This window comes from Camelus ferus, chromosome 2 (assembly GCF_009834535.1).
Source record: "Camelus ferus isolate YT-003-E chromosome 2, BCGSAC_Cfer_1.0, whole genome shotgun sequence".
Taxonomy (NCBI): domain Eukaryota; kingdom Metazoa; phylum Chordata; class Mammalia; order Artiodactyla; family Camelidae; genus Camelus; species Camelus ferus.
Window position 1 is genome coordinate 72,539,837 of NC_045697.1, and position 27,065 is coordinate 72,566,901.

General features: G+C 41.6%; 2 protein-coding genes across 13 annotated transcripts in view; both read right to left on the bottom strand.

The window, feature by feature from the left end:
* Positions 1 to 122: 122 nt before the first annotated feature.
* BDH2 (3-hydroxybutyrate dehydrogenase 2) lies at positions 123 to 21,063 on the bottom strand. Of its 7 annotated transcripts, XM_032460840.1 has the most exons (13): positions 20,971 to 21,022; positions 18,989 to 19,172; positions 17,443 to 17,534; positions 16,546 to 16,624; positions 15,836 to 15,932; positions 15,602 to 15,721; positions 14,042 to 14,150; positions 9,696 to 9,827; positions 9,233 to 9,293; positions 8,109 to 8,222; positions 4,316 to 4,374; positions 3,638 to 3,730; positions 123 to 1,613 (listed from the first exon to the last, which is right to left on the bottom strand). In XM_032460840.1, the coding sequence occupies exons 3-13, from the start codon at positions 17,512 to 17,514 to the stop codon at positions 1,560 to 1,562; spliced, it is 990 nt and encodes a 329-aa protein (XP_032316731.1). In that variant the 5' UTR covers positions 17,515 to 17,534; positions 18,989 to 19,172; positions 20,971 to 21,022; the 3' UTR covers positions 123 to 1,559. The 7 variants fall into 7 exon arrangements, with proteins under 7 accessions (XP_032316731.1, XP_032316743.1, XP_032316722.1 ...); XM_032460852.1 differs by lacking the exon at positions 18,989 to 19,172 and having other exon boundaries at positions 3,618 to 3,730; positions 20,971 to 21,063; XM_032460831.1 differs by lacking the exon at positions 18,989 to 19,172 and having other exon boundaries at positions 20,971 to 21,054.
* Positions 21,064 to 26,257: 5,194 nt separating this feature from the next.
* The window catches only part of CENPE (centromere protein E), a 69,193-nt gene continuing 68,385 nt past the window's right edge, over positions 26,258 to 27,065 (bottom strand). For all 6 annotated transcript variants that reach the window (XM_032461013.1, XM_032460995.1, XM_032461002.1 and 3 more), the window contains one exon: positions 26,258 to 26,790. In XM_032461013.1, the coding sequence (XP_032316904.1) occupies positions 26,696 to 26,790 (95 nt within the window). In that variant the 3' untranslated portion in view covers positions 26,258 to 26,695. The remainder of the gene's footprint in view (positions 26,791 to 27,065) is intronic.

The following is a 27,065-nucleotide window of genomic DNA, read 5'->3' on the forward strand; positions in this document are numbered from 1 at the left end:
TGGAGAACATTGAACTTTTTGGCTAATTTTTACTTTGCTTTCATTGTTTATAATGTTTTATAGTTTATAGTTAGCTCTGAGAGACCTAACTCTGAGGGAGCATTTGTTAATGTTAGAATCCATTTTGCAGTGTTCATGATGTGTTTATTTAGAATTCATCTGTTCATAGCTTTACATATACATTACATACTTACAGCATAAAGTACTTCGTGACATACTTAAAAGCTTCAATGTTCCATTGCTTCACTTGATAAGAAGTTACAGCATTTTGACTATCATACATCAAAAAGAACCCAAGCCATTCAGCCCAACTCCCAGATTTTACAAAGCAAAAAGCTAAAATCCAAGACAAATTGGATGACTTGGAGTCTAGGTCAAAAGCCAAGCTATGTGTAATCCAGTAGTGGAACACCAGGTCCAGAACCCTAGAGCGAATTTATAATCAATGGACTCTTCAGCAATGCTAGTCAAAATATCCTTTGTTGTCAGTTTTAACTCACCTTCATCACCTACATGTTCTTTCTCATACATAAAATGTTAACCTTTCATTGTCCTCTTCAAAATTGTCCTTGTTCATACTAATTACATTTCTAAGAGAAAAGATTAAGGATCTTTACTCTTACCGAGTATCTATATTCATCATACTATTTGGTCTTTTGAGGTGACAACAAATAAAAAACAAACATAATACCATAAAACTAAAAGAACAAGATAAAACTTCTCCCTAGTAATCTGTAATGGAATTATCTTCCATAATTTAAATTTTTTATTGAAACTTTTATTTTTTTAATTGGTTTCCTGTTATATGATTCATTTATATTTATTCATCCAGAGACTATTTCTAAATTTCATGTTCTCTTGTCTGGTATCTTGGAATTTGGGGAGGAAATCTATGCTTAAACTAAAAAACACCCCTCAAACTGACAATACTGCAAGTTAGTTTACTACATGTTTCTTATGCCCATGTCAAATATTGCTTATTTTGATAAAGATTTTTTAAACTAAAAAAGTACTTAATCATAAGAGGTGACATCCATGAAGCATAAACACCTGATGATTATTTTCCTTTTACATAACAGATGAACAATATATAGTTCTGAATCTAAACTCCTTCAAGTGTAAGTTACTGAAGCCAAACGCCTTCTTACCTTTGGTGTTCATTTATAATGGTGCCAAATGTTAAAACTAGCATCCACGTACAGGTGTAGAATTGTACAAAAATATGTGAATGTTGGGAAACGGAAATAAAATAGAAATGAATGCCTTTAAAAAAAACTTCTTTTCATAGTCACATTTTAATTATATATTGCTTATAAATTGAGGTTTATTTTTAAAACTATTCTTTTTGCAGCGAGCTCATTATCTCACTATCTCCTATGATTTCAGAAGAGATTAGAAAGAAATTAATATATTTAAAGAATCACACTCTTGTGAATATGACATCATCAAAAAGGTTTTGTTTTCACGAATATGCCATTACTAGGAAGAGAGGCTGGGTGAGTTTTCTTCGCTGTGGACAGACAGGAAGGGCCTGCCTTCCCAGTAAGGAGAGCCTGCAGTCACAAGCTCCAGCCTCCATCAATGATGACAGGATTGCCTGTTACATAGGCAGACTGCAGTGACAAACACAAGGAGACAGAACAATTAACTAGGTTGTGTTTCTTCAATTTTTCTGACTAAGACAGCGGAACAGTTTATTCTCATAGTACCAGGAAACTTCACTTAACAAATAAAAATTAGGAAACTGAATTAAATTTCAGCTGATTTAAAACTGCTGAGTGTTCTTGTATCTGATGCTAACTGGCCTCTGGCTGCTATTTGAGCACATGTCACTTTCTAAGGGTGTTTGGTCTCCGAATCAAAAATTGAGAAATTTCATGATATACATCCATTCCCAAAATTAGGATAAAGTATAGGCTAAAATAGTACATTTTCATTTTGAAACTCAGACTTATTCTAAACTAGCTCTTATGCCCCTAAAAACTGTTTGAACATAATCCAGTATGTCAGTCATAAAGTGGTCATGTCAATGCCAAACATAATTAAAAAAAAGATGTACCTTTAGTTAATCAATATACATGGGTAATTCCAGGAACTGAAGCATACTAAATGTGTTTTTTAAATGTATATGAATAATAATTATTATAAGCTATTAACCAAAAAAACCCTCTATACTAGTTTCAGACATCCAAATCTGTACAAGACCAAAAGAGTTAAAAAATTACTGCTTTTTTCCCAAAGAAATTTTCATTTTCTAAAAAATTAAAGCTGAAGTGATTCTTGTGGCAGAGGTTTAAAAATATTTTAACTTCAACATGGATAATGAAGATTCAAATTTGTGTTCTTAGTTTTAAATTCACTTAAAGCCTGAGACAATGGAAGAGGCAGAAGGAAAGACAATAGGAGCACAGAATGTTTTAAAGTTCAGTTTATAGGAACTGATCAGATGGAGCAGATAAACCAAACCAGGGTGTTATTAGTCACTTTACCAAGAAACAATCCCAATTTCTCAAGGTTCTTCTAAAAGGCAAGCATTCTGTTTCCCATATGGACTCTTCTAGATCTTTCTACCTGGACAAAGTTCTTTTTGTTGCATATTTCAAGCCAGAACATTCCCAAATGTTTGGTAAACTAAGCTCTGGGTAAACAAGGGCAATGAAGCTTACCAGCAGTACCCACAAATCAAATGAGCTCTTCTGAAGACATGGATTCAGAGAAATCACAAAGGTTAATGTACTCGCTCCATCATCCTTTGTCTAGCAATTTCCTCAGCTATGAACAGCTGTTGTTAATAGTTCTGAGAAGTAGTAGCTGCTCTGTCACTAGAACATTGCAACCTCTATTTATCACATTCACCAACTGCCTGGTGTGCACCACGTTACTTAAAGAGGGGCTAACTGATCTGTAACATCCCTCACTCCCACCTTCTCCTCTTCCTTTTCTTCTCTCTCACAGTTCCCTGGTCATGTAATATTCAAAGACATAAAACAGAGGGGATGCTCTTGGGCTCTCTACCTTATAAATGTAGTTCCTGCTTCACAGATACATGCCTTTTAAAAACATACAGTAGTTATTAAGGAAGCAACTAGTTACCAAATAGATGCAAAGTGGAAAGAGACAGAATTAGGAATGTATGTTCATGATGATATACAAGTAAGAATTCACAGAAAAAAAAAGAGGTAGTGGGATTCTTCCAAACAAGTCGCCAGTAAAACTGAAAACACCTGATGCTAATTCTGTGTCTCCCGGACACAATTAAATGTGGTTAACTGTTTCCCCATTTCATCTGATGCTCTCATAATTTTGGAGGTTTATTTGTTTGATTTACATTAAATCATGGCTTCCCAATTTGTAATTTTTAAAAACAATTATAAAATTGAGCAATTTGTTTTTCTTTAATCCTCCACCACTTCATTTGCTCTAAGAATTAGTGACATGTAAAGTTGAATGAGGAAGAGTTGGTGGCTCAGATCCAAGTGGCCTTTCTTTGAGAGCATTAAACGTACCCCTATCTTGTAAAAGCAGCAGCTTAGCATCTATATGCCATAACTCCCTAAAATCACATGATTTTTTGATGAGCAAATTGTGGCCTAATGTGATTAAGGATAATGGACTACCTGGGAAGAACAGAGCTTACTTCATCAGAGGCCAAGTACACGCAGAGCAGGGCTATTTCTTCTGTGGTTGCAAATCTTCCTGTTTTCTGTCTCTTCAGGAAATCGCTCAGTGCCTATAACCAGAAACCAACTGGACATCAGTGATGTGAGCTGAAGTATGAACTCACTGGCAACTCCTTCAGGAGGTCAAAGGCAAGAGGAATCTACAAAGGGAGCATTGGCTTGCAGCCTTGATTAATCATGTATGATACAAGATACAGGAGAATATCATTAATAACATTAACTGTGGACCAAGCAGGACTATGATGACTCCCAAGCTATTCAAAGTATTTGTCTTGTACTAAAACCTGTAGATACTGTGACAGATCAGAAATTTAATATTACAGAAGAGGATGTTTTTATATTTTTGAAATTGTGCTAAAATACACATAATATAACATTTATCAACTTAACCATTTTAAGCGTACAGTCCAGTAGTGTTAAGTACATTCACATTATTGTGCAACAGATCTTCAGAATTTTTTTCATCTTGCAAAACTGAAACTCTAGACCCATAAAACAACAACTCCCCACCCCCTCTCCCCCAGCCCCTGGCAACCACCTTTCTACTTTCTGTCTCTGTGAATTTGTCTACTCTAGGTAAGGAAGGGGCAATTTTTCAAAACAGGATTTAAACACATTTAAAACAGGAGATGTACCTCTTCAGGATTTGGTCTGGCTTGTATTCTTTCTTGCAGAGATGGGGTATCAACTGTTCCTAAATCAAAGGGGGGTATTCAGCTTGGTTACTTACTTAGACTGAAAAAGAAACTGACAATTAAACTTTAAACTTCCTTTCCATATGATACAACGGATCAGTGAAATCTTTCTCCATGACTTAGAATGATAATTTCACCTCTACCCGCCCGCCCTTTTAGTTAATAGGCTTACAACTTTAGTAACATCCCTATAATTTTTTAAAAAAGACTGTAATTCTTTGTGAAACTGGGCAGGGTCTCTGGGTGAAGCATTCCCATGGACATATTTTAGTCACATTACATTGACATGATCCTTTATAGAGTTTAAACACTTGAATAGGTATTATCTCAATTCATCCTCCAAATAACCCTGAGATGTAGGTAAAATCATACAAGTACTTGACCAGTATAAGGACCCAGACTGTCTTCATGATCTCAAAACCATCCTTTGCTGTCAGGTTCACTTTGGGGGATCCTCAGGGACAACTCCACGTGTGTCAGACTCCTTGATAATTTAGGTGGCTCTAAATTTTTCTCAGTATGTTGCCTATTTTCATCGGTGTCAAATTCCTATTTTAACCATTGTTTCATGTTTCTCATCAAAAAATATAATTTTAAATTATTTTACTTTAAAAGAAGAAAAATGACACTAAAATTTTAAAAATCCTACTTAGATCATGTTCTCAGACATTTTTGTAAACTTATGTGACCTGTACATTCTCCAGAGGGCCTTTCTGTTGGCTGACAGTCCTCCAGAAGACCACAAATCAACTCCATTTGATACTGAATATAGTTCCCTGTGCTATAAGAACCTTGTTTATCTATTCTATATATAGTAGTTTGTAGCTACTAATCGTAAGCTCACAATTTATCTCTCCCCACCTTCTTTCCTCCCTGGTAACCATAAATTTGTTTTCTATGTCTGTGAGTCTTTTTATGTTTTGTAAGTTCATTTGTGTCATTTTTTTTAGATTTCACATATAAGTGATATCATGATATTTGTCTTTTTCTCTGTCTGACTTACTGCACTTAGTATAATCTCTAGGTCCATCCATGTTGCTGCAAATGGCATTATATCATTACTTTTTATGGCTGAGTAGTATTCCAATCATCTGTCAATGGACATTTAGGTTGCTTCCATGTCTTGGCTATTGTAAATAGTGCTGCGATGATCATGGGGTGCATGTATCTCTTCAAATGAGAAAACTCGTATTTTTATACATAATATTCTCCTATGACTCCCAATCAATGCCACTGTCACTTGACTCTGCCACGTCCAGGGCACAGACTGACACACCGTGCCACTGTCCACACAAGTCTGGTGTTGCAGTTGTGACCATATCATCAGCACCATCCCAGATACACTCATTCCTTGTCAGGTTTTCTTCTGTGACTGATTCAGTGAGTCACAGCTAGTTCCTTGTTCCAGACAGTGTGATAGTATATTTTCCAATCTTCTGAAAAGTCTGGCTTTAAAAACAACCACATTTTCCAAATCATTTTGCCACTTATTTCTGGGCAGATGGCACCAAGAATAGCGAGACTGCAGTATCACTGGTGTGTACGGTACAATCCAGTGAGACTGTCTCTCCTGTATCCTCCTCTGCCTTAGTGTTACTTGTATTTACCTCAATTGTGGAAATTCTGTAGCTTGAAGGTTATTTTGGAGTTTCCCCTTTTAACTAATAAGCCAGGGGTCTTCAACCTGAAGTGAGACCATGATGGGCTGCATCAGCATGTCCTGTGGCACTTCCCAAACCACACACAGGTTTCCCCATCAGCTCCCTCCCCGAATTCTGGCACGCCCCTCAGGTTTTGAAAGGTCCCACAGGTACCTGTGAACCGCTTCTCCGCCCTGACCCCCCAACACCAGTTGTGAACTACTCAGAGAAACCTTGATTCTAGCCATGCAATATTAAATTCCTTTTCAGGGAGGAAGCTGCTAATTTTCTCAGGCACCTTGTACAGGCAGACCTCATTTTACTGTACTTTGCTTTACTGCACTTCGCAGATACTACATTTTTTACACATTGAAGGTTTGTGAAACCCTGCTTTGAGCAAGTCTATTGGTGCCAGTCTTCCAACAGCATTTGCTCACTTTGTGTCTCTGTGTCACATTTTGGTAATTCTTGCAATATTTCAAACTTTTTCATTATTATTACATTTGTTAAGGCGATCTGTGATTGGTGATCTTTGATGGGACTATTGCAAAAAGATTATGGCTCGCTGAAGGCTCAGATGATGGTTAGCATTTTTCAGCGATAAAGTATTTTTAAATTAAGGTATGTACTTTTTTTTCCGATATAATGCTATTGTATGCTTAATAGACTACAGTATAGTATAAACATAATTTTTATATACACTGGGAAACCAACAAATTCGTGTGAATATCTCTTTATTACGATATTTGTTTTTTTTTTTTTTTTTGCAGTGATCTGGACCCCAACATGAAACCTCTGCAAGGTATGACTGTGTTTACTCATTTTGGGTCAGTGGAGCTGGGTGAAAGGGCGTATCTATTTAATAGACACCCCCACAGGTATTAAGAAAATGGGAAGTTACTCCTAAGAAGTAAGTTATTGAATGCTTTTGTTTGGACAAATTGAATATCTTTTCTACTAATAACAAGTTGTGCTTTCCTCCTTTCCTCTCTATGAGGGGCCAGCATACTTTCTGGTCAAAAGCCAGGTAGGAAATAGTTTTAGCTTTGAGAACCATTTGGTCTGTTATAACTACTCAATTCTGACTGCAGCATGAAAGCCGACTTAGCCAACAGATAAGCAAACTGGGTGCTCCAATAAAACTGTGTTCACAAAACAGGTGGTGGGTCAGCTCCAGCCTGAAGGCCACAGTTTATAGCATAAAGGAAGGTGTTACTCCTTCCTTTTCATTTATGGGCCACCCCAGGAGGTTTACATCACTCAGTAGCTCCGTGTGTTCTGGAAGTCTCCTCTTCCTGCTGTCCTGTGAGCCTGGTCTACTATTCGTCTTTCCCCTGATAAGCTCATCCTGGGTCTGCTTCCAAACTCTGAGCCCTGGCCAGTTATGCCGCTTAACCACAGGGTTTGGAATTGCCCCCTAACACACAAGTAGCATTTAAACTTTTTGCTTCTATTAAACCAGAATGGCGTCATTTGTGCTAAAGCCCATGATACCAAACCTAGATTTAGCGCCTAACTTAATTGCAGCTTTGCCTTTCACCAGAACTGTTACCTTAACCAACCGGTCTGGAATTTTCTGGTCAGCACCAATGAGATAATGTAGGTGTGGGCCCTGACTATCCCCCTAGAGGAAGAAGAGGCAATCTGTAGATAAAACCCGGGCAGTCCCCTCCCTCACTAAAAAGGAGGTCCTAGCCCAGAATAACCTTTTATTTTATTTTGCCACTGACTTCCTCACCCCAATCTCCTTTCTATAAAAACTTTCCATTTGTATTCAACTCATTGGAGCATCCTTCCAGTTGTTAGATGGGATGCCTCCTGACTCATGAATCAAATAAAGACAATTAGATCTAATTTACTCAGCTGAATTTTGTTTTTTAACACATCTGTGGGTTATTCCTAATGACTCAGGATCTCTTTCCCAACTTACCACTGGACTGCTATCTTAATAAGCCTAGACTCTGTTTCCTTTGAACTTTTCCTAATGGCAATGCAATAAAACATGTGGTAAACAAGCTTATGTAGATACCTTTCATGGTGGCAGCCAGGACATCTGAAGGGCCAAGTTCACAGTCCTACAGTGCCAGACTCACCTGGACACACACAGTTGCAGCGGATACCCTGCTGGATGAAGTCTGCGGCCACAGACTTCGTGAGGCCAATCACGGCTGCCTTGGTTGTGCTGTACACACACCTGTTCACAACTCCTGAGAATGAAGGGAAGGGTCAAGTGGATGGAATAAAAACCAGTCTCCTTTAGGAAGGGAACACAAGTAAATCACCACTGCCCTGCTTTCCTCACTCCCTTTTTAAAAACTGATACCAGGTTTTCTTCCTTAGTACGGCTAGTTTCTGAATCTGGGAAAATAGTATCTCTATCGGCACAACTTGGTCGAGACTTTGGTGCTGAGATGCTGCACTTAAGTGACAGCGGCGGCCTTAGTTTTTCATCATCAGTTGACAGAACCCTTAGGAGGATTCCAGAAGAAAATTCAGGTGAAGAAAAGCAAAACAAAACACAACCTAAGCAAACCTAGAAGCGTGGGCACTTCTTTGCTTCCCTCTCCTGTGGGGGCTTACTCTGCGTATCCTTGCAAAGAGAAGGAATGTTAACTCGGTGGTCCTCAGTAGTTCATTTTAAACTCAACAGTCCCTCTGTGCCTGACTGTGACGTCACCCACCATCTCCACTCTGCGTGGCACTCTGGCCCTTTAACTTGACTGCTTATTTAGGGCCCCGATCAAATGTCTTCATGAAGCACCCCGCAATTACAGGCAGGGTTAGTCCCCCGCATTGACACAACACTTTGCACAAGCTCTGTATAATCCCGTCACACTGCAGAAGACGTGCGTTTGCCTGACTCTCTCCCCCACTTTGGAACTGTGAATTCTTCTGGGTCCAGGACACATTGTGGGTGTTCAACACATCTTTTTTGATTAATTAAGTGGATAAATGTTTTCTTCTCCTAGTTTGATCATTTCCATAACCATTAGAAGGAATTAAAGGCAGGGCAAAGCAAACCAGCTTTTATTTTATGACTGGTTCACATGGAAGGCAATAGGACTCATAGTTAAGGAACTTAAGATCAATTTTTTAAAAAGCAGTTTTGAAGTTATGTGTGGGTTTTATGATCTCCGCTCTGCTTGTTCCCCAAACCCTTAGCTTCTGCAGATGTGTGAGTATGTGCATCATGGTTCCCAGAGGAAGACAGACCTACCTTTGATGCTGGAAGCCACAGAGGACATGTTGATAATGTTGCCAGATTTCTGGGCAAGCATCTGCCAAAACAAAACAAAGACAAGAAGAAGATGCTGCTAAAAATACTACTTCTTTGAAAGATTTGCATTTACTTAGGGTTAGCAGAACCATCTTATTTAGCTATTAACATTAAGCACTGTTAAGCAGCCTTCACAGTCTCAATCATTGCTGAGAACTGATGGCCCGTGTACACAGGCAGGAGCATCTCCCAGGGGGTTCCTGCCGTCCCGTGGCACAAGAGCTTCAGCAAGACCGAGAATGAACTCCGAGCTAACTGAAACGGAATGAACGTTAATGTTCCTGTACATGTTTCTGATGCTGGAAAACTCTTACTCCACTCAACACACAATTGCTGACTACCCGCTGTGGTCAGGCACAGTGGGAGGTCCAGGAGATTCAGAGATAAACGACTTGGTCCCCACCTGCCTAGAGAGCTGCCAGGCGGACTGCAGTGGCTGATGTAACCTGCATCCAGTGACAGCAGAGATCTTCCAGCGAAGTGGGGAGGGATGGCGGGAAGGGACCAATCCAGGCTGTGGGCACTCAGAGGACGGCTGATTTTTGGCAGCAAGAGCGTCAGTCAGAAAAATAAAACAGACGGGTGAGAAACCACATGTATAAGGGCTCTATCACAGAAGGGGGAGGAGGGGATGGGTCTGGCTGGAAGGCAAGGTGTGGGAGGAATGAGGCTGCAGAGGCCAGTGGGGCCAAATTTAGGAATTTGGGCTTTACCCTGAAGGCAATGTGGTGGGGACAGAAGAGGAGTGACTTCTGAAGGTTGCAAAGATGACTCTGCACCATGGAGGGGAGAGTGCTGGAAGCTGAGGCAGGGATTTAGGGAAGGGGGAATAAAAGTAGAGACCGGAAATGTGTTAGGTAACAGAGGTAGAGACAGCTGAGGTACTGGGGCAGGACTTGGTGAACGGTTACACACAGAGAGGGCTGCGCCCAGCCAGGGCAGTGTTTCCTAAGGACACCTCCTTCAGAATCCCCCACTGAAAGCGTGAAGGTCTTAAGAGGAGGGCTTGTGGCTGTTCTGTCCTCCTGGACAGGGCACACAGCAATCAGTCAACATATTTTGATGAATCAAAATATCTTGAGATGTTAGGTTAAAGTATAGATTGCTGGGCTCTGCCCCAGACCTAAAGGAATATATCAGTGAAAAAAGCTGCTATGAATTAAAAAATGTTTTCAAATGAACTGATGCATAATTAAAACATGTATGTATGTTTTCAAGATGATTCTACGTATGTGCAAGGGCACAGGCACCACCCACAAATGTTCTGGGCAGAAGAAGCAAGAGCTGCAGAGAACTCCTGTCTAATGGGCACTAACGTCTCACTGAAACCAGAGGCTGGAGGATGACCGTAAAGAACAAGGAGGTGGTGGTGATGGGTTAAAATAAGTGTGAGGGAGACGGAAGAACACCACTAGAGAGTAGAAAACCAGGATATGCTCTGCCATGAAAATCAAGCAAAGAAAGAGTTTCTAAGAGGAACGAGTCTCAATAGGTGGTGTCGAAGGGTCGAGAGGAAAAAGTCACTTCTTTTGGGGTTACTTTCTCCAGCAGCTTTCAAAGAGGTGCAGGAATGGAGGAGGTGAATGACTGGATGGATCTAGGGATAAGTTTGCCAAGATTATATGTTTCCTGATGGTGTTGTCTTACTTTCTGTTTTGATACTTAGCTACTAATTGCACCTGAGAGCAGAAAGTCTAAAACCACCCGAAGGTATTGTGTTGGATGGGCTAAAAGGATACAGGAAGAGGCTGAGTTGGACCAACCAAGTCAAGAAGTTGGGAGGGGAGAAAATATTTAACCCAACTTGTTTGTCTATATATGTAATAAGGAGGATCGTTATGGAATGGGGTCCTCATAAAACGACCAGAAAAATTAGTAAACAGTATTGAAAACTAAGCCTTAAAACTATTCTTTCTTATCCAATTTAGCAAATAACATGACCCATTTTTTAATTTATTTCTCAGTTTCACGGAGGTATACTTGATGTAGACACCTCATTTTTGATACACATGGAATGCATACAGCCCAATTTAATATGTAGACGAGGGCTATTAGATAACTTCAGTTTCCAATTTTCTGGAATCCAATAATTCTTCAGCCAGAAGTTTAGAACACAGTCACCTAGGAGATGGTAGCGCTACCTCCTAACCCACGGACCATCCATTCAATCCAGGTCTGTGCTGATTCTCGAGTCTATAGTCCTTGCCTCCTTCCACCCTGCCTTCATCATCATATATTGTACTGACTTCCCATAAAGTCAGGTGAGTGCTAGGAAGAGCTCTGAAGTTATTCCCCTCTAGCTTTATCCAGCTGGCCCTACCGTGACCCAGTTCTTCTGTCCCCACTGACCAGGGCTCAGTCCTAAACCAGGCAGACTTGGCTTCCTTGGTCTTCAGTGACTCCATGCCTGACCTCCACTGCACTGACAACCTAGGTTCGTTTACTCATTCAACAAATGCTTGCTAATCACCTCTTTGTGTGAGAGACTCTTCTAAGATACAGCAAAGGGGGAACCCCCCCAAATATCCAAGACTCCCTGAATCCTTGATGTAATGGAACTTCTCTTCTGGTCGACCTTGAATTCTGCATTGACCTCTTTTTAATTTGTTCTCTGCCTTTTGACTGATCTTCCAGTCTTGGAATGGTTTTCTGTATGCTTACCCATGAATAAAAATTTCCTACAAGTGTTCCTGTGTTTTGACCACCTGACCTTTCAAATCTGTCTAGACCTCCAAATCCTGGCTTCCCCTGGAAAGTTCTAACCTGGTATCTGTGTGTCATGGTTGATGAATATAATTAGGGCTGGAAGGGATTGTGTAATCTATTACCCTCATTTTAAATAGAAGAAAGAAATGCTGAGAGAGCACAAGTGCCATCTCCCAGGTCACATGGTGAGTTAGGGGCCGAGCTCAGGCTGGGCCTGAAGTCTTCCAGTGCCAGATTCCGAAATCCAGGGTCAGTTCAGTAAGGGTCACTTCAACAAGTGGCACTGACTCCTTCTGAGTCCACATCTCAGTTATTAATATCTCTTGGGACTTTTCACAAATGAGTGTCATTGGCTCATATGGATTATTTTCATGATGCTTTAAATCATAGACAAACTCACTAATTTGCAAGTTAGTGTTTGGTATTTTAAAAGTTAACACTTGACAAGTTTAAATTTTAGCTCCACCAGTACCCCATGCCTACGTCCTTCCCTGTTATTTGTCAAGCATTCGGTTTCACAAGTGAGTCTCATACATGTGTGAGAGTCTGACCCATTTGGCGCAAGCGTTCCTCTTTTACCATAGCCTCTGCTTTCCCTCATATCCTATGCTAAAGATTAGTCTTCAAAAAATACATTCATGTTCCAAATAACAGATTCTCATGAACTCTGAATAGACAAAAAAGGCAATTTACATTGTCAAAAAATTTGCTAGTTCAAAATACCGTGGGCCAATCCAAAGATCCCTTCTAGGCACTAAACAAGGAGATGAAAGAAAACTTCCTTCATTACCAAGTCAGTCTCTGATTTTCCTTCTAGCATTCATCTTTATCTTTCTTGACCTTAGCCTGGATGTTCAGAGCAAAGTGTCAGCCCTGCCTCGCCATTAAAAAGCTCTTCCGTTGCCCTGGGTCGGGTAGCAGTCAGTACGGCAGGCATCTAATCCAGCTGGGATGGAAGAGCTGAATGCCTCTTCCGCATTTCACTAGGTTTGACTTACAGCCTTGAACTGAGCAGGTTCTGTAAAAGTCAGCCTCATTCATTGTCTGGGCTTGCGCTGTCTGCAGTAGCTTATAAACTGGCTTTTAAGCTTATTTGAAATCAATGTTTTTCATATTTATATTCCCTTCCCCAGAGCACTGATGTGGTGCTTTCTATCAGAAGGCACTTAATGCTTGTTTGTAAAATAAAATGAAAACCATTGAGGAGTTGTGTAAAGACTGGAGAATTCAAGGGAAGCCGACTCGGGAGGAATACTCTCCCCTTAGCACACACTGTCTCTCACCTCCCTGGTGCCTCTGTGGCTCAGCTGAAAACAGGAGAGCAAGGAGAATACTCAGGGGACCGAAGGCAGTGGGGTACATCCATCTCGAGAGTGTGTGCCTCGACACTGAAATTCAAGAAGGGGCCCAACTTCCAGGGTTCAAATCCTGGCTCTAATCACTTGCTAGTTATATGGCTTAGGGCAAGTTACCTAACCTCCCAGTTGTATCATCCTTCTGCACGGAGGACGTGATACAGTAGTACCTACCTCACTGGACTGCTCTGGACCACCTGCCTCCTCGCTGTCCCTCTCCCTGAAACCTGCTTCCCAGACACCTGAATGCTCAGCTCCCTCATTTCATTCAGACCTCTATGAAAATTTCACCTTCTCAATTAGGACCTCCTGACCCTCACTGATCACTTAGCTTCTTTCTAATACATAGTACTTAAAACCACCCCCATGTTATATATGTTTGATTATATAGTATCCTCACCCCTCACACTAGGACCTCCCTTATAGAAGGGACTTTGTTTAGCTCTCTGATGTGCCTTCTGCAGCGGAAATGCAGCCTGGTACACAGTGCTTAATAGCCCTTGAATGAACAAAGTGGAAGGCTAGATGTGTTAATTTCTATTAAATGCTTTGGTATAAATATTCAATACAGTCAGTCATTGTGTTAGCTATTGCCGCTCTTCAGCACATGTGGGGATCCTGGCCCGATGCCCAGTGTGGAGACCCACTCATCCAGAGGTGCTTAGCCTAGCGGTGGTGGTCCTCTTACTTTAGGAAGAAACGCCTTGATCATCAGGTACATGCTGCGGACGTTGAGATTCATTGAGAAGTCCCAATCCTTCTCCTCACAGTCCAGGATGGTCCCGTGATGGACAAAGCTGGAAGAGGGATTAAACAATGGGGGGAAGATGTTGATTTAAAAATTTTCTATTCACTTTCCTGATCACTTCTATTGGCATTTATTGCCTTAGATACTGTCCCTGCCCTTACCAAGACCGTTAACAATCCAAACACAGCGTCACCTAGTACGTCAGGTGAGAAAGTGCCCCAACAACATACGCTAAATAAATTGATTTGAAGACAACATCCTTCTTTTACAAGAAAACAAGAGTCTGGAGACACCAAATGTAAGAAATGCTACACCAACAGCACAGGAAACACCAATGCCACTAAAAACAGACAAATGAGAAGAGTATGCTCGCCCTGACTCCTATTCCAAGAGCAGCAGCGCCCTCAGGTGGTGGCACAGATTTAACATTCTCCAGGGAAATCAACGCTGCAAGGAAAACAAGTGTCAGCATCTCAGGGTAGCAAGGCAATACCCCCTGTGCAGCTCTGACACACTGAGTAAACAACGCAGAGCGAAACAGAACCTTTAAAATAATCTTCACTCTTTTTTCAAGTCCTACTTCTTCAAGGAAGCTTTCTAAACACTGAATACCTAATTGATTTCACTGTCCCGAGGCCACGATTATGTAATTAATTGTAAAATATTGTTGCTTGTGATTTCCATGCACCACTGTATTTCCAGTACAACCGAATCACAGCAAGAACCACACATTCTATTTCGTATCTCTTATGTTGCTGAAAATTTCGTAGATGCTCAAAAACTAATTTTGCTAGTTGATTTTTTTCATGGCTCTGAGTGTATTCTCATATGAGGGATGAGCAGGTTATTTATAAAACAGATCATCGTGAAATGTTGCTTTAATTTTATTTCCATACATTGTAACATATGATAAACTAGAGACAGAATGAGATTTTTTTTCACTCTGAAACATAATTGGGAAGAACCACAGAAATATATTAGAAGGCTCCAGGATTTTTCTACCAATGCAGCAGTTCAAACGTAACACTGCATAAGAAAAGTGGGACATGGGAGGGTGTCTACTGAGCCCTGTGTGAGCCTCAACGGTGCTCACGTCTACTGTCACGCCTGAGGAGGGAGGGTGCGCTCCAGCACCGGCTGTATCTGCCTGCAGCTGCTCCAGTTCCAGCCTTCATCACTCATGCGCGGTTCAGCAGGCTTAGTACCACCCTAGTAAGTTCAATGAAGCCATTCTCTTTGTGCCGTGTGTAAAGGTACAACATGAAACTTCTTTTCCTGCGATTGACTGTCCCAGTAAGAAACACTGAGCTTGGAAAGTATAAAGGACTTGCTAGAATGTTGTGCCAAAAATCGGGAACGTTTGCATCTCAATATACTTCGTTTTAAAGACATTACTGGAAAACAGGTTTTCTTATTTTTTCTAAGTCCTGGTGGAGCATTAGCAACAAGCCCATGAGCCTGTTACCAGCCCTGAGAAGAGCAATAGCTTTGTGCTAGTACCGGCTGCCTCGAGTGACCTCATCCGCCTTGAGGCCCCACGTCCACACCAACATCCATGGCTGTCTCACTTGCTGAACCTTACTTGTAATCAAAATTCTGTCCGAAATCTCGCCAAATTTCCTAAGGAAAGTATTATGGTTCATGTGAATAATTTTGCCATATTATTAACATTATTTTTAATAAAAGTTACAGAAAACTTTCTGTAAGGAGAGTGAAACGTAAGTTGTGAATTACCCAGCAACATTAAAGAGAACGTCAAGTCTCTCAATGTCATTGGCGAACTGATCAATTTGTTTCTTCTTTGTGACATCAAGAACCCGGGTTTGAATACCTGAAAAATAAAACAAAGGACATTCTGTGCCTACACCCAGAAAGAATACTCACTGAAGATTTAGTTGTTTCGAAGTGTGAAGATAGAGCTGTTTGGAAGTGTGAAGATGGCAGTATCCTGTCCAGTGAGACTTCATAGGATTGCTGACCATTAGCAGGGTCTTCAGAATCTTAAGACTCTCAGTAAAAATCTAGAAACTTTACTAGAAAATTTAAAACTATGCATCTGGCTCACAGAATGTTTCTCGTGGACAGCCCTCAGAGGAGGGGGGCACAGAAATGAAAAATTTTCATCAAAAATTAGCATAATGGTGCTAAATGTTCACCTATGATTTTGCACTTGGCAACTGAATCCTTCAACGTGGAAAAATAAAAAAAAGTGGATAAATAAAAAATTTTAAGTATACATCTTCAAAACTTTGTTTATACATTCAAGTATACAGATTTTTGTCTCTAGGTTCATGGAATATAAATCTGATATCAGAGAATCAGGCTCTAAACAGAAGGCCAGTGGAGCTGAACTGCTAAGGACTTTTCTTTCACCACGTAAGTACTAACACTTCACAATTCCTTGTAGACTCTGAATCCCAAGTTCAAGGTGCCGAGTTGCTTACCCGGGTATTTTTCCAGCTCCTGAAGTTTGGACTCATTGATATCTGTGGCTATGACTTTGGCACCTTCTCTTGCAAAAGCCTGGTAGACACAAAGCACAAATAAATCCTTTGTTTACCTGGTTAAACTGCTCTCTTGAACCGAGAGTCATTTAGCCTTTCGCCCTTATCTTACCCTCATTGTTGCTTTCCCTGTAAAACAGGTGGAATTTCAAACCAGCTAGTCTCACCTCATCCTTCCCATTGTTACTATTTTTATCATTAATTAGAATGTGACATACATTGTGCTTGTCATCTGACTTTGTTCCTTTAAGTAACAGCAAATAAATCAACGCTTAAAAAAAAAAAACAGGATTCTGTTATTAAACACCTCTCAAAATACTACTATTCTGTGATTTGATAGCCTGCATTCTATTTCTGAGCAGGTGACTCAATTCCAAACAGTAAGAAAAAAATGGGTTATTTCAACACTTCTCCTGCTAATGAAAGTAATTAGCTTGGGTAGGGGGTTTAATGTGCGAGAAGTTTATATAAATTAGAAGGTAAATATAACTGGAGAGACTCCTAACTCCAGAGTTCTGTATTGGGACTGACTTAATTTCACAAGGCTCTGCACTCCTGTAGGGCCCCTGTAGTAAATTTATTATGATGCAGAGAACAAAGAGGTAACGTTTCTCAGAGCCAAAGGTTATCAGTGATGTCATATAATGAACACGTGAGGTATTCATTCTTCCATCTGCCTGGGGGCAGGAGTCTCCACTTTTCCTTTTAAAGCTTCAGACAACAGGAGCACAAAAGATAATTTAAAAAAAAAGAGTGGAATTAAATAACCCTGGAATCTGTCCACGTAATTCAATACCTCAAAAGTCAGTAAGCAAACAACAAGAGGTAATAACTTACTAAGGCAGCTGCCCGGCCGATCCCCTGAGCAGCCGCTGTCAGGACGATGACCTTCCCATCAAGTCGCCCCATAACAGAACCTGTGGTTTAATCTAAAGACACGTGTATTTAATGGCTTACACTGTGCAGTAAGCTCTGGAAGGAATAGTTCAAGCACCTCTTTCAAAACAACCTGTTGGACTGCATGCCTACTGTTTAGAACTTATCTCAGTGGATCAGGAACATCTATGGCCATTCTGATGGCCTCGACCGCCTTTAAGAGACCCATCTTGCTCGTATCAAAATGGTCCTTTTTGGTCCTTTGCCCTGGACCTGTGATATTCTAGACCAGCTCTGTTCTCAGCTGTGGCTGAATGTAATATGTGTACAATAAATCATCTCTTCTGCTGTTTTAGCTGAAAAGAAAAAAAAAAAAGGACCTGAAGACAGCAGCTCTGTACAAATATTCCCACCACCTGAGAATATTTACATCATTCTCCAAGAATGCTTACTCTCAATACCTAGCTTTGCATATCAAAAACATTCAGCAAAACCCACTGAAGGGATAACTGGCGCAGGCAGGCAGACAGTCACCTCCAGGTTTTTACCAGAAAGAACCCAGAGAAGACAGCTACAGTAGGGGTGGCATCCCTCCCCTGTCCCCCTCTGTGCACACTGCTGTGACAATGGCTATGTCTTTCTACTTGGGGCTGCTTCTTGCTTCCTCTCTCATGAACCTTTGTTGTGGGGTTTGCACTGTCAATTGTCTCTGGTTTTTCCGTGTCCATTGGGAAGATTCAATAGTTGGCCTCAGAGAGTCATTGGGAAAGAACTGGAAAATCAGATCATGTCCAATACCCTCATTTTACAGATGAGGGAACTGATCTGGCCAGAGAACAGGTCAAGGCAGAGCCAGAACTCAACTCAGGCCTCCCGCTCTTTTGCGTGTGAACATTCCACCCCACAACCCTGCCAATCCTCTTTTAAGGTTTAAGCGTTTAGTAGTAACACTGTAACACACAAAATCAGTAATTTTTAAAAGAGAAGACTGAGAAATTCTGACATAGGGAAAACACGACATGCAGGAGACATGCAGGCCAGTGCTCGGATTGGAGATCGCAGGGTGAGATGAGATCGCAGGGTGATGATTCTGGGGACAGTGGAGTCAAATGATGATCAAATGAGGCTGTCTTCAAGGAACCCAGTCCCTTCTCTGACCCTGCCGTTCCTAGTGTGTGCCTCTGACGGCACACCAAGGCACAACAGGGCAGTCACAACGTCCCATGGTGTCTGCACTCCAGGCAAAAAGAGGGGAAACGTGCAAAAGCCAAGTCTGTCAGAGAGACCTCGCCTTTGTATTCAAGAAGGACACCCTCCTCGGAAACTCCAGCCTATTTTATTGGCCAGCTCTAGCAGCAGAGGCCAAGAGTTTGACTTTTGTATTCCAGTCTTTATAAAGTGAAAAGGAGGGAGAGGGGGAGAGTTAGGTTGGGTGGATGTTGGGTGAGCTAACTTAAATAGCACATGCACCAAATAACCTGCACAACCAATCTGCTCAGTTACCTGCCTGATAAAGTACGGGTGGCTGGCCAGTCTTGCCCGGGGGCCCCACATCCAGTCATTCCTCTGTGAACTTATCTCCGTGCCCTTCAGCCAAATTTGGCTTTTTTCTGTACCCAGTGTGCGCTTTGGTTTCAAGCCTCCACCCTTGTCCAAGTTGAGGGGCAAGTTACTCCAATGGGCAAGGAGCACTAAAGGATTTATGGAAAGGGCACGACATGATCAGATGCATAATTAAGAAAGCTCACTGTGGCGAGCAGACCTGGTAGGGAGTGAGCAGGCGCGAGCGGAGGGTTTCCTGCGGAGGCTGCCGCAGTGGTGCAGGATCAGTGGGGAAAGCGGGGGTGGAGAGCTGGCGTGGACGAGAGGAGTGTTCAGCAGATGACTCGGGGCCTGGTCCCCAGTGCACTAACTCAGAGGTTACGTGGTTTGCCCAGCGTTTCACGGCTATGAATTCAAACCAAGGCCTCCTGACTGCAGGTCCCAGAGAAGACCTCGTGGTTCGTGGCGTTCCTCCCGTGGTCCTCGCACACCCTGCGGCCCTCTGCAAGTCCCCACGCGGCGCCTGGGCCCTGCGGAACTGGGGCTGCGGCGCAGGGACCCGGTAACTCACCACGAGGCCGGCACTGCGCACCGAAACTCTTCGCTGAGTTTGTGCCGAGGCCACCTTCCCCTGGCTATTTCCAGACAGAGCCGGGGTGCAGCACGAGTGTTAATGCGGACCCACTTCTGGGACACACCCAGCTCCTCCCGCCGGCCTCACGGGCCCTCCCGCAGACTGAGGATGCGCCCTCCCAGCCCAGCCCCGCGTCCCTGCTCCCTCCCTTGCAGGGAGACTTCCGTCGTGGTCTGACGGCTCTTCCAGCCTTGCCTAGTTCCCTTCTCGTCTTTCACGCCAGCATTTTCCCTAATGAAACCCATGCGTGTTTAACTCTGTCTTGGAGTCAGTTTCCCCGAGGGCCAGACCAACAACAGGTTGTAAGAACCGAGTGCAGGGGCTGGCTTACAGAGTCACTGATGTTCTCCGACGGACGGAGAAGCTGGGCCTTCACAGTGCCCGACCTAGTCTAATGCAATGAATTTTCACTGCCTGTTTTTTTCTTTCCCTTCTTACACGAGTGCTACATTTTCACTTAAAACACGGTAAGAATTAAGAGACGTAATCCATACATGTATTTTAGAAAGAGACTCCAATAATCTTTACCCTCCCCCAATACCAAGCATGATGTATTGAAAAACTGCTATTTTACACTTTTGACAGTGACTTCTGGCGCATGGCGCTGTGAAGGCACATGCCAGAGGCTTCCCTAGGAATCTCTGACACCCAGAGAAGCACTCACTAAACAATGGCTAAAGCTCAGAGCAGCCGCTGTGCTCCCTCTGAAAACCTCCCCATAGCTGTCCTCCCAGTCATCCTGGGATCAGATTTTGGAGCCAAAGCTTTACTACTAGATAAAACTGCACTATCAAACTGAAACGAATTTACCTGGGAAAATGAGTGCAAACATGGCCTGAAATGGTAAAATGAGGCAACTCTCGATAAATCCCAACGTGAAAACCAGACAAGATGGATTTCTTGCTGTTGTGTTTTATTCTTTTATTTTGGGGGAGGAGGTAATTAGATTTTTAATTAATTTTTTTTAGTGGAGGTGCTGAGGATTGAACCCAGGACCTTGTGCGTGCTAGGCAGGCACTCTTCCCCTAGGCTATGCCCTTCCCCCTTAAAGTGTTAATATTTTGATTAGCAGAGACATAAACACAGCATTTTCAGGAACTCTGTCTTCATAAGCCAGGAAAAACAACGTCCACTTAAAGACGCTGTAAAATCCTCTCTTCTTTGGCTATTTTGAAAAACTTAACAGAGTTTCAAACATGTTAAAAATCCTGATCTAGCTGCTAAAATTAATCCTAAAAAAGATAACGTGCAGAACAAAGTAAACCTCTCCTCCCAGTCCAAAGTTTCAAGTAAATTATATTGGGAAATCTTACTTTAGAGCAGCAAGTGGATGGCGTCCTCCAGGTCACTGCGCGAGCAACAAACTTAAGACCTTTGTGCAGAGCAAGTCAGGCGCTTAAAAATGCACGCTGGGATTTGTAGTTCAGGTTCCTCCAGTTTTTGGAAAAGGATTAGCACATGCACATACTTTATACGGGTACGTGCTGCCATCTAGTGGAGACAAGGTAGAACTGTTAACTCCAAGTACGTAGAGGGTGAGACGTGGCAAATACTTAGAACCTGGAAACCCTTTCCTTCACTAATTTAACCCAAGTCGTTCTCTTTTATTTGCACCTACTATATGCTGCTCTGGGGGAACTTAAGATTGAATGAGCCAGAAATTGCATGTGGCAGTTAGCAAAGCAATAAAATAGAAGGAATCCAGGTCACCGAAGATACTGGAGCCTTCCTTCCTGGTGCTTGACCTAGTTGTTTTCAGGGAGGAAAATAAAAATTGTCTTGTGTTTTTAAAGTACGGTTTTGGTTCTTTTGTCACCCACAGTCCATCCTAACATTAATACATCTACCTGAACTCCACTAGATGGCATACATTTTAGTGTCAGAATGCAGGTATCATGAGTACACTGAGGGGGCCGGGCCTGGGGAACTTCAAGATACCTGTTGGGTAAGAGCAAAAAATCAAGTTTGGCTGAAGAGAACAGAGATCTCAGATTGAAAAGGATGGATTGGATCATTTGATTCCGCCCTTCAGGCTTAGTAACTCATACTTTATCAGGGATGTAACTGATCCTAGTAACTGTGTAGGCTATGTTGTGCTTGTGAAATTTAAGGACACTCACTCAACACCCATCCAACTCACTTCCCTGCCTTTTATCTTATGAAGTTTGGAATACAACACTCAAATTCCTAGCCTCCTTTGCTGCTAGAGCTGGCCAATGAAATGCAGGCTGGAATCTCTGAGGAGGGCTTCCTTCTTGGATAGAAAGGTAAAAGGCTTTGGATCCCCCCCCCCCAGGGTTTTATTAAAAAAATTTTCTGGGGTTAAATTTGATTGCTTGCTTATTTACTTATTTATTTATTTGTTTGTTTGTTTATTTATAATGAAGTATAGTTGCTTTATAATGTTTCTGGTGTACAGCATGGTGATTCAATTATACACATATATTCTTTTCCGATATGAGCTATTATGAGTTATTGAATATAGTTTTCTGTGCTATACAGTAGGACTTTGTCATTTATCTATTTTGCATATGGTAGTTTGTGTCTGCTAATCCTAAACTCACAATTTATCCCTCCACCACCTTTTCCTTTGGTAACCATAAATTTGTTTTCCATTTCTGTAAGTTTCTTTCTATTTTGTAATTAAGTTCATTTGTGTCATTTTTTTAGATTCCACGTAAATGATATTATGTATTTGTCCTTCTCTGTCTGACTTCACTTAGTATGGTAATGTCTAGGTCCATTCATGTTGCTGGAAATGACATTGTTTCATTCTTTCTTATGGCTGAGTAGTATTCCATTGCATATATACACCACGACTTCTTTATTCAGTCATCTGTTGATGGACGTTGAGGTTGCTTCCATGTCTTGGCTATTGTAAATAGTGCTGCTATGAACATCATGTGCATGCATGAAAGACTTTTGACTTTTGCTCCTTCCCTTCTTTCCTCCTGGAATGCAGATATGCCTTGGGACATGGCAACCATGTTGTGACTTGGTGTAAGTCAGAGGCACACATTAAAGATAGCAGGGTGAGAAAAGGGACCTGGTTCCTTGAAGACAACCTCAAGACAATAGCCCTAGACTAACTCCTCTGGACTTCTTATGTGAGAAATGTAAACTTCTCTAGATCACTTTTTGTTCTTGGGGCTAAATGTATTTATAATAGTCACAGTGGCTCAGAACAGACTGTGGAGTCAGAAGGATGAAGGTAAGTTTCACATCTTTCCGTCACTAGCTAAGTAAGTCACTGAACTCTAAAAGCTTGTTTTTTCATCTATAAAATAATCATAGCATCTACCTCAGAGATGTTGTGAGGAGGAAGGACTTGGCATGTAAAACCATCAGTACAACGTTACATTTGTACTAAATAAATTTTAGTGATGACTACAAATTCAAGTATGATAAATAGCAAATATTGCCCTTAAAAAAACCCCACCCTGACCTAATTGCTACACGTGTCTTTGGTAACGGACCCTCATTGGCCCACTGTAGCTTCTAATGTTGGGGCTAATGACCTGTAACAGCATCCAGCTGCTCTCCTTGCTGTACTAACAATCCCTGTCCTTTGACTTTTGAGGATTTCGGAATAGCCATTCGGTGAACACAGAGTTCTCTAGTCAAGGCCAACTCCAATACTTTTCCTTCAGCCTCCCTTCATCCACTGAGCTCCAGCAGTGATGCTTACTTACCCTATGGCAGCCTAAGTCACATGGTCATGCAGGTATTTGCTCAGCCATCTGTGATGTCAGTGGACTGAATTTCTTCAAGGCTAGGGACCGTGCCTTTTTCACCCTTACATTGTGATCAGCTCATGTTAAAAGTATCTGAGTGATTTGTTTTCCAAATACAGTATGAGTTCCACAAAGGCAGTGCCTTTTGGTGCCTAGACCAACGCTAAGCACACAGTAGGCATTTAGTATTTGCTGAGTATGAACGGTGAGCTCTCAGCAAGTTTCCTGAATATAATTCTGCCAGGCTCAGGAACATGTTTCCCAAGAGCAATAAATATATTTTGTCTTCTCTGGCTCTGATTTTACCTTTCAGACCATTTTAGTATCATCTGACCACATTACTGCTTTTTAACATTCTGATAAGTTTCCATTGCTGATTTCCATCATTCCTTCACAATCACTCATCACAATATTGAAACTGAGATCATTAGAGTTAAGCAACATCCCAGGTGGGCAGTCAACAAGATGGAGAAATACAAGTGCCAGCTCTCTTTCCCCGACAGACATCGACTTAACAACAACATATGGACCAAAATAGTTTGCTGAGAACTTCAGAAGCCAGTTAAGGAGTTGCAGTACCCTACGTGAGCGCAAAGCTGAGAAGAGCCATGCTGAAGTGGGTGAGAAGAGTTGTTTCACTCTGCAACTACCCCTCCCCCAGGTCAGCAGAGCTTAGCCCTGGTTCATAGTTTCCCCATCATGGGGAACAGGAGAAAAGAGAAGAATGGAAAATTCACCCAAAGGTCCAGCTTTTTGAGGGCTGCCTGAGGGACTGGTTCCCCTTGCCTGACTTGGAGTGCTGATGGCACTGGCATGGTTTGGCACCAGAGGGCCTACTGCGCCCCCAGCAGAGGCTGGTGTGGCTCTGCAGTCAGAAGTTGCCCAACTTGAAGCTTTATTCTTGGGAGGGAGAAAGAAGAGTAGGGTGTGTGTCTGGTGTTCCAGCTTTCTGGACCGCTGCACAAGTGACTGGTTTGTGTCTCGCCTAACTTCGGGTGCTGACTACTTTGGATGCCTTGGGGGCCGATGAGAAAAAAGGACAGTGGGGTGGCTTCCTGCTGCAGCACCAAAGCACCTGCAGTACTGCAGACAGACACCAGAGGGAGAAAGAGATTGAGCTCCTGAAAAAGAAATTGGCAACCTCTAGTTGGCAGATCACACACACAAGCCCACAGCAGCAGCGTCCCCCAAAAAAGGTTTCAGAGGCGCCAAGAATCTATAAGTGAGCTGACTGATGAGGGTGTTCCCCTGTATGAAGTGAGACGTGGCTGTCTTTTCAAATGCATAAAACTCAGCAGGTCAGAAGGCACACAAAGCAGCAGAGAAACATAGCCTATTCAAAGGAACAAAATGAATCTCCAGAAACCAGCTCCAAAAAATGGCGATTTAAGAATTATCTATCAAATAATTCAAAGTAATAGTTTTAAAGAAGCTCAATGATCTATAAGAGAATGCAGACTTAAGAAATCAGGAAAATGATGCATGAACAAAATGAGACTATTAACAAATAAGCAGAAACTATAAAAAAAGAACCAAATTCTGGTGCTAAAGACTACAATTGAATTGAAAAATTCACTAGAGGAGTTCAATAGCATACTTGATCAGCAGAGGAATCAACAAAGTAGAAGACAGCTCATTTGAATTATCCAGTCAGAGAAGCAAAAAGAAAAAAAAAAAAAAGAAAAATGAAGACAGCTTAAGGTCTTTTAGCAAGCAGACCAATATAAGCATTTACTTCCAGAAGAAGAGATATGGGGACAAAAAGTTGATTTGAAGAAATCATGGCCAAAATCTTCCCAAATCCAAGGAAGGAAATGGACATCCAAATTTAAGAGTTAAGCAACATTCCAGTAGACTGGAAACCTGATGACTGATTATATTTTTAATGGCCTTTAAAGTGGTTTTATTATTCAGGTGAACTTACCTACCCCTTTAGGGGAGAAGCAGACATTGTAAAGAATCGAACCTGTGGTGCTGTTCTAGTGTCTTGTTTGGGTGAGGGTGGGAAGGAAAAACAGGCCTGGGGGAGGATCTGGGAGGGGACACTTTCTCCTTAGACCTAGTGAATTTTTGTGACAGTATGTTAAGTGTCCAATCCGGAGACTTTAGAATGGTTGCTATGATGCAATTCATAACTGCTCTCTTTGAATACATCTTCTTACCCAAGAGCCAGGGATGCCTTCAAATCACTAATTCTGTTCTGAACCTTATGCATCTTGCTGTTTTATGTGGTTTTTCAAAGTCATATGATATAAAATATCAGATACTCTCTACAACCCTAGTTCATAACCTCTTATAGGGTCAGAGACTCCTCTGGGATGTAAAAGAAAGTATCCTAGAAAAATGAATCCACACGCAAAAGTTAACATTAAATTTCAGAGGTTTTACAGGCTGCATGAAGTCCCCCTCAGATGCCTTACGTATCTGTGGGGACCCAGGTTTAGGAAATTTTACTTTGACAGAAGCTCTGGTGCTGTTTCCCCTGGTCTAAAGTGAAAGGGTAGAATAAATGACCTGTGTGGCTCGTCCTCCTGGGAATGAAGTGCTATTGAGCACAAAGTCTAATAACAAACCTACCAATTCAGAGTGCTTGCCTAGGGAGTGGGTGGGTGCTAAATGAAACGCGAGAAACAACTTTTACAGCTATTACAGCAAAAGGAAGATTAGGTCTAGAAAATGAAGAGGTCATATCACTTGCGATCCCTTAACAACCTAAATCCAGAATGCATGTCCATGTTTTTACAGCAAAATTCTGTAAGTTAACAAACAAGATGAGAGGAAAGCCAAATATACCAAGTACCCACCAAGAAACCATGAGTTAATATTACAGGGTGCTGTGATTCAGAATAACTAACCAGATATTTATTAAATGTTCAAGGTACTAAAAAAAGAGCCTGCAATTTTGTTATTTAAATGATGCTTTATATTAATTTACAAATTATGCGTTGGAATTCTGTAAGTCATATGTGGATAACTTTACATTAATAAAAATGTATCTTTATGTATACATGGAAAGATTGGAAATTTCCTCCAATAACTTTATTCTTTACAAAACATATAAATAAATAAAACTATTTAACTTCTAAAGAATTACCACATTCAAGAAGAAGGTATTGCTATCACCATCCTAAATTACGAGAAAGCATCCCGTTCCTTCATCTTCCATTTCCAGTGGCAAAGTGAAAACTGAACTAAAATTAAGTTGGACCGTGACATCATTACTGGCGACAGACACATAAAGTATTAAACACAGGCATTTCCAAACATGGAACGCTGGGCCCCCAGGAAAGTGACAGAGAGGTGTCTACTGAGTCTTGCACTCGGGCACATCTTTTCCTGAGGAGACGTGCCAAGGACCTGTCTGTGGATCCGTGGTCTCTGCTCCAGCAGTTTGTTCTTCTGAGGGAAAAAAAAAAACCCAAATATAAGTAATCTTAGTAAAAAAAATATACAAAACCCAAATAAAACTGAAGTGGAAAGGATGCTGAGGACAGCAGAGATAAATGAAGAATGAAACATGGCACTTAAACATGGTTGTTAATGTCCTCACTAAAAAGGTAGATTTCACTTCATCAGAGTTAGAGAAGTTTCTTCCCCATTTTCTCATAAAATACAGCAAAAGTTCCCCAAGGAAATGCTAACTAATGAAAGGTCCGTAAATGTTTGTTAAATAC